Source organism: Excalfactoria chinensis, chromosome 1 (assembly GCF_039878825.1).
Source record: "Excalfactoria chinensis isolate bCotChi1 chromosome 1, bCotChi1.hap2, whole genome shotgun sequence".
Taxonomy (NCBI): domain Eukaryota; kingdom Metazoa; phylum Chordata; class Aves; order Galliformes; family Phasianidae; genus Excalfactoria; species Excalfactoria chinensis.
Genome location: NC_092825.1, coordinates 168,241,169 through 168,253,891, shown reverse-complemented (window position 1 = coordinate 168,253,891; position 12,723 = coordinate 168,241,169). Strand labels below are relative to the sequence as shown.

At 44.2% G+C, this 12,723-nt stretch overlaps 1 protein-coding gene across 3 annotated transcripts in view; it reads left to right on the top strand.

The window, feature by feature from the left end:
• ZC3H12C (zinc finger CCCH-type containing 12C) overlaps positions 1–11,816 on the top strand; it is a 36,069-nt gene extending 24,253 nt beyond the window's left edge. For all 3 annotated transcript variants that reach the window (XM_072343464.1, XM_072343480.1, XM_072343473.1), the window contains exons 3-6: positions 4,520–4,659; positions 7,071–7,305; positions 7,929–8,035; positions 9,219–11,816. In XM_072343464.1, coding sequence (XP_072199565.1) covers positions 4,520–4,659; positions 7,071–7,305; positions 7,929–8,035; positions 9,219–10,615 — 1,879 coding nt within the window. In that variant the 3' untranslated portion in view covers positions 10,616–11,816. The remainder of the gene's footprint in view (positions 1–4,519; positions 4,660–7,070; positions 7,306–7,928; positions 8,036–9,218) is intronic.
• Positions 11,817–12,723: the final 907 nt, after the last annotated feature.

Below are 12,723 nucleotides of genomic sequence, written 5' to 3'. Positions count from 1 at the left end.
ACACCGCTCCGAGCAATAGATAAAAATATTTTCCCAACAAGTAATGATCATGTGGCTGGGAGCTTGGGGCTGGCAGCTCTGAGTGCAACTTCTCTTTGCATGTTTGAAGTCTGGCTGCAGCATGCGTGACTCTGGTTCGGTCAGACACCCGTGTGTGGGGCTGGCGGCAGCACTTCCATACCCCTGAAATGGCATTTTGTGTGCTGTTACAGCCTCCAGAGCTCCTCCAAAGACCTCAAAGCATTGGAATCATTTGTCATGGTCTAATGGAAAAAAAAACACATTTGGAAACTGTTCTATCCAAATCACACCTGCACCAAGCCAGGCTGGATGGGGCCCTGGGCAGCCTGTTCCAGTATTGGATATGGAGGTTGGTGGCCCTGCCTGCAGTGGGAGTGGGAGGGAGCTTCATGATCCTTGTGGTCCCTTCCAACCCAAGCCGTTCTGTGAAATAAGGAGCAAGTGCAGGACAGATAGAAGATCCGGGCTGCTCAGAAGCGCTTTGGGACGAATTATTGTGGGCAGGAAATTGGTGGGACTTTAAAGAGGTATTTTTTTAGAAAAGGGTTGAGATTAGATACAAAACCAGTCTGCCAGCATAATGAGTCACTGAGCCAGGGTGGAAATGCTCATCTCCCATCTCCCTGTTACAGACTGTTTTCCTGCTGTTACACGACGGAAGAAAATAGTTTGGTAGTCCTCTAAGTTTGCTGGATTGATCTACATTTTGTTGTTCCAGGTTTTAGTCAATATGCTTTTACCTGCAAAGTATCTCGTGTCCAGCTTTCGCTTACATAAAAGCCTATGGATGGATTGCAACAGACATTAGTGTTGCCTTCAGCTCTGATGTCGTCAGTGTGTGCGTGTCCTGCAGCTTTCAATCTGAGATCCAAATATTGGTTTCAATATAGCACGAGAACACACCACAAGTCATGCAACTGTTGTTAGCAGTCAGTGTTCTAGGAGCCTACCTCACTCTTTTCAGCAGTTTAACCACTTGAAAATCGAATGTGGGGGTAAATAAGGAAATGAGGAAGATAAAAAAATGATTTCATCAGATGTCTTACCACTGTTCTACTAACCGCTAGCCTATAAAATGCTCGACTGGCGTTGTTCAGGAAGCATTCAGGGTTGTACTGCTACTTTTTATCCTTTTAAAGTGAAGCCACATCTGCCGAGAGACCAGATATAACAAAAACATCATTCGTGAATAGTATGATATAGTAATAGATGCTTAAGAAATATCTGTGTGTTCCTTTAACACGAAGCAGTGGTTTGCATGCAGTCAGCAGGCAGATCCAAAGCAGAACACACTGATACGCAACCACTGTCAGCCTGACCGCCCCAAGCGTCCATATGCTTGTAATATTTGGGAAGAGACTGCAAAAAAATGCAAGAAGTACAAATATTTCTCCTCTTCTTTACAACTAACCAGAAGGAAGAAAGGCAGAGGAAGAAGCGTGATTTCAGTCCTTTCATCATATCACGCATCATAAAGCAGGAAGATCATGAGAAAGAGAGCATCGAATTTGCATCAGCACAGAATAAAAGAACAGATTTTAACCACACCTTTTCCAGAGTTTCTTACTAATAATTTAAACTGGGCTTTGTGTCAGTTCCAATATGAGCACGGGCACGTATCAGAAAAATGGCAGAAAAAATGTGAAGATTTACGTGAACTTCCAGTCTTACTCAGCAGTGCCTAAAAGTTTATATGCACTGGAATATACTTCCCACTTCTGTCGTGAGAGTTGATGTATATTCCGGATTGATGTTTTGAGTGATAGGATTGTCATGTTGTGTGTTAGGCGGAGCTGCCCTTCCCTTGCTGTGCCCTCAGTAGTGTGGCTTGAATTCCAGCCCGATGGGAGGCAACAGGAAAGAATTCTCATCTCTTTCAGGCCAGCATCTCATTCCAGAAATGATTTCTCACATTTATGGGAAGAAATGTACTGTTCATACTGTCACTGAAATGCACTCTTACAAAACACTTGTTCTCTGTAAGGAGTGAAGAGTGGTTTTATCCGCTGGAAACTGGAGAGATTGTTTAGAGTAACAACAGTACAGTGATTTCACTGGAATTTAGAAGCTGGAACAAATCCTTCCCAACTGTTCTAAAGTGGATTGCAGTGTGTGTATGGCTGCACATGACCTGCTGATAGTGCAAGCGGTAACTTCTTGTATCAGCTCTGCAGGGGAGGCCATGCAGCCAGGGAGGCTGAGACGTGCAGAGGAAACCTCATGTTGCTCAGCAGAAGTAACTGTCCCTGTGCCAGCTGAAACCCACAGACTTACAGTCTGCAGCGACTGCGGTGTCTTAGTACAGAGTGTACGTTTCCAGGTCCTGTCTCCAGAGCTGCTGGAAAAGGACATAATGCAATTGCTTGGGAATAGCGGTAGTGGTCTTTTGGTTTTGTTTCTCTCTGTCTCTTTTGGTCTTTTGTGTGGAATCTGAGACATCCAGCACAGCCTCTGCTGGGGACAGTGCTCTGTGAGATGTGTTAGCCACAACTCCTCGTCTTCCAGTTCCTAGACTCATCAGAATGGTAGAATCACAGCATGGCTTGCGTTGGACGGTCCTTAAAGCTCATCCACTTCCAACCCCCAGCTGTGGGCAGGGCTGCCACCCACCAGATCTGGTTGCCCGGGGCCCCATCCAGCCTGGCCTTGTGTGCCTCCAAAGGTGCACAGCACACCATCTGCAGGCATTTAAAATCTAAACAGCTTCTGTTTTTTCCTCACTGTTACAGTGCTGTCTCATCCATTGCGCCATTGCTCAGGCTCCTTCAAACTGTCAAGGAACACGTGGCAGTGCAGCATCTTAGGGAGGTGGAAGCAGCGGGTACTTCAGGAAGGTTCTGCCAAACCAAAAGAAACAGAAGTTTTTACATCACTTTCTAGGGTTTGTATTTCCCTATAAACTTGCTACTGGAGGATCTTTTAGGTGACTAGCACTGTTCATGTTGTCCCTTTCACAAATCACTCCTTGGTGGTTGAATTCTCTTACCTTTCAAAAGCCAGATGAGGAGGTGTTCATACAGGACATGGCAAGCCAGTGAGGCAAAAGCTAGTGGTTTGCTGTCACTCCATGTGTCCCTTCTGCTATTAGCAGCTTGCTGTCATCCTCTGTATCCCTTCTGCTGTGCAGAGCTGTGGGCTCCGGAGGGACCTCGGGGAAATTGCTGATGTCCTCGTGTGGATGGGGACAGAACATGGACCTGAGCCATCTCATCCGACTTGTACTTAAAAGCATCCACTGAAGAGATTGCAATTCATTTCTAGGCATATTGTCCCATTAGTCCGCTAGAAAGCCTTTTCTAGCGTATTATTCAACGTTTTTGTGCTGACTTTGCCATCAGTGCTCAGTGGGACTGCTGTGAGCTGACTGGGGCCAGGAGCCAAGCACCCACCCGGCTGTTTGGTGGGCACCCTGGGGAGCAGGGAAAAGCAGGAGGAACAAGAACAAGAAAACTCAAAATAAGGGCAGGGAAATTGCTTACCAAGTAGAACTGCAGGCAAAAAAGGCTGGAACCGGCTGTGTGTAGCATGGGGAGGCCCCAGCCCATCCTCCCTAAGGCACCTCTGCAGCCTCCCCAGGCCCACGGGGGCCCAATGGTTGATAGCCATCCTCTGTTTTAATTACATGCAGTGTATTGCAGACAGTTTTGTTCCTCCATAGGCTTGTTTTTCCTAGATTAACTAAATGCACTTTCTTCAGTCTTTCCCCATAGGTCTCATTTTGCTTTCCTTTGGATTTTTTCCAGTTTTCCTGTGTATTTCATATTCTGTGGTGCTTGAAATTGGATGTGGAAGTCAGACGAGGCGTCACCTACCTTTAAAACATGAAATAATTGCGTCTCTCACTTTACCTCAGACAGTTATTGCACAACGGGTGCGCTGCTTTTGTTTTGCTCGTGTCTGATCATATTCTGCTGAACTTGCGCCTCTCCACGGCTTTTTAATCCACAATTAATTTCACCTTCCTAAGTGCAGCGCTAAGCAAATTCTTCATTTTCTCTTGTTGCTTTTGGACCGTGTCTCCAGTTTGCCTGAGCTGTGCTGTACAGTGCCTGGTTCTGGAATCCTTCTCTGTGAGAGCTTGAGGGGAGCTCTCTGGGCTCCTGCCGGGCTCTGCCATCACGCCCTCGGGGCTCACTATTTGTTGCCAGCGTTTCCTAAGAAGTTTACTCTTTTTTGTGTCCCCTATCCATTATGGCTGTTATATACCAGATTTTTGGTCGGGCTGTGAGGATTTTTAACACTCTGCTTATGTTTTTGCTTATTCACTGAGTCTGTAAAGAGATGCTAACAGTACTCCACAGATTCACTATCCCTCTCTCATGCCGTGCAATTGATGGCAGTGTTTGGTCAAGGCTCAGACTGACCCCTGCTTGCTTTTAGAAACCTGTGAGCACGTGAATAACGTGACATTGGGTGGGAGATGTGCAACTCACCGTGCTCCATGTGCACTCAGAGAAAAGCAAAGTCATATAATAAGGAAATCTGATGTGTGTTTCAGCCACGGGAACAAAGAAGTCTTTTCCTGTCGAGGAATCAAATTGGCAGTAGATTGGTTTTTGGAAAGAGGCCACAAAGATGTTACCGTGTTCGTGCCAGCGTGGAGGAAAGAACAGTCGAGACCTGATGCCCTTATCACAGGTAAGCTGTGCTCTGCCTTCACTGGCTTGTGGGATGCTTTGCTCAGTGTGGGTGCTACTGGGCAAGCGGGTGAATTGTTAAAAGACCGTAATAGAAGGTATCTTTGGTGCAGCGACTTCATTGCAGTCTTCAGGAAAGAAAATGACAAAGTAATGTCCTCTCCAAATCTTCTTTCTCTGCTCGCCTTCTGCATTTTCCTTTAATGCTGCTCCTGATGTCTTCAGGAACGTAATTGCCATTTTTAAATCTGTTACGCCCGTGTAGCCTTGGCAGCAAAGAGGTTTGAAGGCTGTGATTCACGGAATGATCTTTCTTGTGGTGAGCAGAGTCTGCCAGCCTGCCCTGTCTGCAGTCACCTGCAGTGAGTCACTGCCCTGCGCTGGGAGCAAAGGGAATGATCCCGGCAGAGCGGAACGGTTCCCCTTTGGAACATTACTGTTAACGAGTCAGAAGGCTGCTGACTTATTTATCTCTTTTATTTTGCATGTGTTCACCCTCCAAACAATTGGATGTAGAGGCAGTTGTTTCTTTATCCAGCTCCTTGATTCCCCTATGAAGGCTGGAGGGTTGGCTTCCTGCTGCTGTGAAGTTGAAACAGAGGAGAATCACAGCCTTTATTGTTATTGTTATTATTTTTTAACCTTTTAAAAATGTCTGCCTTGAAAGGAAGGGAAGCTTATGAGAATAGTAGCGATGGCTACTAAAGGAATATGGAAGCATGTTTTGATTTCCACATGTATTTCTGAAGGTCTAGGAAGACCTTTACAGCGCTTCATTTCGTTTGCTTGGTTGCTACCAGAACATACCATGCTAAGGCAGAAAGAGGGTTTGGGAAGCTATTATTGTTAGCCCTCATCACAGGCAGCGTGGGGCCTTCCCCTTCAAAGAGAACATAAATGTAGGTAAACATTTGATATAGCCTATTGCAAAGGCAATAAAGAAAACCATAACCTGAGAAAGAAGATGGATTAACCTGTCTCGAGGCTTGGGCTGGTCTTGGTCAAGTCATTACAATATATAAGCGTTTGAGGTATGAGAAGAGTGTTGGCTAAGTAATGAGGATTTGACTACTTAGAGCTGCAGTGTAACATTTACTGAAGCTGTGGCCAGGACTAGAATCCCAAAAAGGAGTTTTGAGAAATTCTTAGGGTCAACTATTTTCCTACCAATGGAAAATGAATTTGTTGTGTGTCGTCAGGGAGCTGGTAAATGGGAGGCAAATCAAAGAAGAACCGTAGAATCATGGATTGTTCTTTGTGTCTGCTGTGAAGCAGGAGTTCTTCAGCTCCCGAGCAGGATGCAGGGTGCCTGCTTGCTGCCAGCCTGCGGAAGCACATTGTGCTGACTGTCCATTTCCAGACATACATCTGAAACATGTGACCACCTGAATTGTGTGAAAGTCTGAAGTGACTGACGTGGGGATGGCTCCACACTGTCCGTATTCGTGAGGAACTTCTTGGAATAAACTGCAGCTGCATCTTTCTTATTACTACCTGCCATTTATCTGGACATGACAGATTATTTCTTCTTTCTTAACGGGGAAAAAATCACCATCCTTCAGACTCTCACGTATTATTTGCTGCATAGGGGAAAAATGACTGCAAAAAGGCTGGGCATCATTTTTAGTCTTGTGGCTTTTCTAGTAAGCAGATAATGTTGGCATGAAATATATCGCTTATTTGTCATATTAATGCTGTATTTCTTCCTATTGGAGTCTTTTTTCTTTTTTCTTTTTCCTGTGGAACATTTTCCCTGTCAGGTTTCTTGCACTGCACAATAGTTATTGGAGATCTAAATCATTGTTAAGGGCTCTGACTCACATCCAGCGTACAAGCGTCTACTGCAGCTTTAGGAGTTGCATAGCTTTCTGTTTATTTTTCTTTCATAGCATTTTTCTTCCATAGCTTGTCTGCTGTGAGGAGAGTGGAAGGCAGTAGGAGTGACCCAAGGTGGGGATGGCCCAGTGATTAGCATTGTGGTGCTACAGCCGGAGTCTTAGTCCTGGTTACCCTCTTTGTCAGTCTGAGCTCATCTTTCAGAGCTCCTCAGGATGTAATTTGGTAACAAAATGCCATCTTAAGCCTTATTAGGAGGTGTTTTAAGTTTGGGTAGAGCCTGAGTGTTTGTAAAGAATGTAGGCTGTCTAATGCTTGTGGGTGCTGTTAGTAGTCACTCCATGTTTCCATTTGTTGTGGGTTGCGTTGTGTTTGTATTCCTCTCAGTACTGTCAGTTGGCTGCTGACTCCAACTTCGAGTATCACACATCAGACACCTTCTGCTGGAATATAACCTTTAAAGACGGTTAGTCCTAAATGCTTGGGGTTTCTTCCTAAAACCTAATGTCTTTGGGGATCAAACAAATACTTCGTCATTTTATTTCTTCTTTAACTTTTGATTCCTTTTCTTTGTAGATCAAGAAATCTTGCGTAAATTAGAGAAAGAGAAGATTCTTGTTTTCACACCGTCCCGCCGAGTGCAGGGGAGAAGGGTGGTGTGCTACGATGACCGATTCATAGTGAAGTTGGCCTTTGAGTCAGATGGCATCATTGTTTCTAACGATAACTACAGGGATCTGGCAAACGAAAAGCCTGAGTGGAAGAAGTTCATAGATGAACGCTTGCTAATGTATTCGTTTGTTAATGACAAGTAAGTCATTTTATCCTTACGTGTGCCACTAAAGTAACCAAGGAAAGGGTAGTTTGAAGATTTGTATGAATTTGTTATCTTACACCCAAATCATTACGTACATGTAAGAAAATAGAAGGAACAGTTGGTCATGTATTTGGTATTGTGATTAAAAGTACTTGAACTCTGCTTCTTTGCCAGAGCTGTTGCATAGCAATGTGTTTATATCTTTTCATTGTAAAAATGTATGCCTCTTCTAGTTGTATACCAACGTGTATGCTATGTTTTATGTGCGCTGCAGTGTTGTACTTAAATTCTCTTGATGTGCTGAGCAAGCAGTTTTGAGAGCCTGTGGCTCCTAAATCCTGAAGTCGCAGAACAGCCCGGGTTGTGATGGATCCACTTGCAGTTACTACCGTTGGCTTTTTGTTGTGGGATAGGTAGTGCTGCAGCAGGAAGTCGGTCTTGTGCAGCTGCAGTACAGTGACATCAAAAGCTGCAGCTGTTGTCACGAAAACAGCTCTCAGAGTATCCAAATGTGAAGATGTTAGCATGGCAGGTTATAGCGACAGGAGGTTCTTGCTTATTGCAGGAGGAGTGTGAAAAGGCGTTTGCTTCTGTAATACTTTTTTGTTGCTTTATAGATTTATGCCTCCTGATGACCCTCTTGGCCGCCACGGCCCAAGCCTGGATAATTTTCTTAGGAAGAAGCCTATTGTGCCAGAACATAAGAAGCAGCCGTGTCCATATGGTAATTTGATTTTCTACTCATCAGCTTTCTGTACTGCTGGAACTGGTGACTCAGCGCCTGCTTTGTTTCAATGCTGCCAAAATTAAAACTTTTAGATGGAGGTTTTTACATTATTACCTCAGAATGTTTAAAATGCTGAGCGCTGGGGTTACTGCAGACTGAAGGGATATGTTTAATGTGCTGGCTAAGGAACAGTTCTATCTACCAGTGGAACTAAAGGAGTGACTTCATCAGTCTTTGGTTGAGAGATCTAAAACAACACCTGGATTCTCTGGGCTCTAGAAAGCTGTTTTGTAATGGACTTTTGTCCAGAAAATGGATTGAGCTTCCTCAAGTTTAGCTGCTGGCCATCCTCTGCCAGCACTCGACCATCTTAACTGAGCTGAATGTCTACTGCTCTTATGGCTCCATAACTTTCACATTAAGTTTCCTGCTTGTATATCTTCTTAGCACAGTATAGCAAGTGTCTGCATACACACTGGTGACATGTTCAACTCAAACTGTGTCTGGTAGCGTTGGTCTGTGTACTAGAGCAGTTGCTGCAGAGTACTACCACTGCCTCTTTTAGCCACAATACAAGAAAGGAGATCTTAAATCTCACCCTGCATCACACAGATTCACAAGATCTTTACAGTATCATAGAACCAGGGAATGGTTTGGGTTGGAAGGGACCATGAAGATCATCTGGTTCCAACCTCCTGCTATAGGCGGGGACACCTCCCACTATGCATTACCCAAAGCCCTGTCCGGCCTTGAACACCGGGGATAGAGCATACATAGCTTCGCTGGGCACCCTGCTCCAGCGCCTCACTGCTCGCACAGTGAAGAGTGTATTCCTAACATCTAACCAAAATCTACCCTCTTTCAATTTAAAGCTGTTATCCCTTGTCCTGTCACTGCACGTCTTTGTAAAAAGTCCCTCCCCAGACTTCTTGTAGGCCCCTTTAGGTACTAGATGGCTGCTATAAGGTTCCCTGGAGTCTTCTCCAGGCTGAACAGCTCCAACTCTCAACACGTCTTCTTCATAGGAGAGGTGCACTCTGATCAGTCTTTCAAGTTATGAGTAAAACTTTAAATGAGAAGCATTTCCATTGTTTAATCATTAAGACCTTTTGTTTCTTGTTTTTTGTTTTTTTTTCTTGTTGATGTTTTTGTATAAATCTCATTGTATTTGTTCTGACAGGGAAGAAATGTACCTACGGACACAAATGCAAATACTATCATCCAGAAAGGGGAAATCAGCCTCAGCGATCTGTAGCTGATGAACTTCGTGCCATGTCTAGAAGTACAGCTGCCAAAACTACAAGTGAAGGAGGGCTGGTAAAAAGCAATAGTGTTCCCTGTAGCACTAAGAATGATGGCACTTCTGAGCTTAAGCGTGCCACTCCGAAGAGGCAATCGGATCCTAGTATAAGGACTCAAGTCTATCAAGACTTGGAGGAAAAGCTTCCCACCAAAAACAAATTAGAAACCAGGTCTGTACCTTCGTTAGTTAGTATACCAAGTTCCTCTGCTGCAAAACCCCAAAGTACTGCACCTTTAACCAACGGCCTTCCGTCTGGAGTGCATTTTCCACCTCAGGATCAAAGACCACAGGGACAGTATCCTACAGTGATGATGGCAACCAAAAATCACGGAACACCAATGCCTTATGACCAGTATCCAAAATGCGAGTCTCCGGTGGATGTAGGGTATTACTCCATGCTGAATGCGTATTCAAGTCTGACTATATCTGGCCCACGCAGCCCTGAAAGGCGCTTCTCCTTGGACACAGATTACAGGATTAGCTCAGTAGCTTCTGACTGCAGCAGTGAAGGGAGTGTTAGTTGTGGCAGCAGTGATTCCTATGTGGGTTACAGCGATCGCTCTTACATGAGCTCTCCTGACCCACAGCTGGAGGAGAACTTGAAGTGCCAACATATGCACCCGCATGGCCGCCTTAACTCTCAGCCATTCCTACAGAGCTACCACGAGCCTCTAACACGAGTGCAAAGTTATAGTCACGAAGAACCAAAGCATCACCACAAACCTCCAATTCCGTATATGGCTGTGCATCTCCAGCATCCAACCATCGGTGCTCGTTCTAGTTGTCCAAACGACTACTCTGCGCCTCAGAGCTCGTCACACTCAAAGACTATGCACATGGGGAGAGCCCTTGTGTCCACGAGGATAGAGAGCATTTCAGACTCGCGTCTGTACGATAATTCTCCGTTGAGACACAGAAAGCCTTTTGCTGGCCAAGATGGACTTGGAAGCTGGGACAGGCAGGGCTATGGGATGGATGCCTACGGCTACCGTCAGACCTACTCTCTGCCCAGTAACCCCACACAGCCGTGTTACGAGCAGTTTGCCTTCCAAAGCTTACCGGAGCAGCAGGACCAGACGTGGCGCGTACCGTACTGTGGAATCCCTCAAGACCCCGCGAGGCACCAAGACACCAGGGAGAAGGTGTACATCAACCTGTGCAACATCTTCCCCCCAGATCTTGTGAGGATTGTCATGAAAAAGAACCCTCACGTGACAGACGCTCAGCAGCTGGCCGCAGCCATCTTAGTGGAGAAATCTCAGCTAGGTTATTGAGATGATGCATCTTTGTGGTGTCCAGTAGTTTTCAGCTCAGCTCTAACGCTGAGGGAGGTTTGCTACAATAGCATTTGGGATCTCCTTCTCAGCAAGGAGGTTATATAGTAATCCATTTATGTGAAATACTGTAATACGGAGTCTGTATGTATAGCCCCATGCATCGGAGTACCTGATACGTTTTGTGTTCTAGTTTGAAAATTTTTTAAAGGCTATTTTCATGGCTGGAGAAAGCTCCAGTTTAAATTAATATATAGAGGTATATATATACAAAGATCTGTGGTCTCTGGTTATAATCTTTGGTGCATCAGGGGTTTATATGCAGCACTTTCTATCCTTGTTACGTGTTGTTGCGATTTTGGGATTTGTTTTTTAACTTGCTGGCTGTTGGTCCTGCACGGTGTTAAAACAACCTGCAGAGGGAGGATTTTGCCACTTCCAGCAGACGATTTTCAAGCCAAGTTTTTGAACTTTTTACAACACTGCGTTTGTTTGTTTGTTTGTTTGTGGGCTTTTTTTGTGTGTGTGTGCTATGATCTATTTATAGGAAACAAAGATTTACTACAGCACTGACTTTATTTTTTAAACAGGTAATTGAGTTACCAGGAACGGTGAGATGGGTAACCGTATACCAGTAATTTATAGCATGGCACTTTTCATTGCTTCCTTTGTTTTGTTTAAATAGTTACACGTTCTGGCGATGCAGTTGATTGGTAAGATCAAATGCAATCAGAGGAAAAATACTCCTTATTTTTCTTTTTTTTCTACTAATTTATGGCTAAGGTGAAAGCCTTATCGCTTGGTTTTCAAAGGCGCTGAGAATCCGCAGCCCCCTTTGAGCCCAGCAGAAGCTGCCAACACTTGGTACCTCCAAGAAACAGGCCGCCTTGCTTCCATCCCCACGTGCTGTTCCTGGTCAGTAGAGAGGGGCCTGACTTTCTAGGGTTCTGTTCAGATGTTTCACGTGTTTTTCTTTGTACTGCTGCATAAGTGTACTGGATAAAATACTCTTTTCATAAAATATTTACCTGTTTTTAAATGAATTTAATTATCTCAATGCAAGTTTTGTATTTAATACACTGTTTGATTTTACTTGTTATTTATCAAGGCTGGCCTGGAAAGGGTTTGTGTGTTGAGGATATGCAACATTGATTAACTGCACTATGGTGACGATATTGTAGCTCAAAAGAATAACTTAAACTTTTTGTCTTTGTGTTGTGGATGGGGAGGGGGGGTGGGGGGCAGCAGGGGCTGTGTGTGTTCCTGGCCCGCTGCGTCGCAGGGCCGATTCTTGCCACAGGTAGCGTAGTCTTAGCAACAGACCAAGCGAGTCTGCTCTAGTACTAGTAAGGGATATTTCTGGTTTGAACTCACGGGTTTTACTAGCACCTATGAGCTTTTATATATATATATGTGCATATATATATAAAATAGACATAGATTTTGCAGTTGATGTCGGTGGTTCTTACATGACATAGTCAGTTGCCTACAGCTCTAGGTTTCCATCCATTGTAACATTTTTTCAGTGTTAACAAACCACTGGTTTGCACCATTACTGCTGATCATTTTGGTACACTTGCCGGAATGTAAAGGCCCTGAAGAACCAGAAAGTACCTTTTACTGTTGATACAAATTGTATCTTTTTAACTGAGAACTATTTTGATTTGTAGATTTAGTAGAAACACAAACGTATGACTGACTATAGGCTTTTGGGCAACATTTTATCTCTTATTGAGAAATTAGAGATTTCAGACGTAGCATAGATTTAGGTGAGTAAAAATAGTCATTTGTTCAGGTGTCTGTCTCAATTCCACATATTTAAAACAAACAAAAAAAATAAACTAAAGAAACTATTGGCATCTTCTTCCTCCTAAAATCTTCGTAGTGTGAACTCACTAAAATAAAGGTAAAATGCTGCCTGAAAATGATGTCCAAGCACCTTTGAATACGAAGACATTTTCACTACTTGTGCGACACCGTGTGTTGCAGCGAGTAGGATTTGGGTATAACCGTAAATGCTTCTAAAGAGCATTGTGCTTATAGACATATCCAATAATCTGAACCGTGTTCAGCAAACTATTTCAGGAAGTAGTGCTCCAGACGGCTTT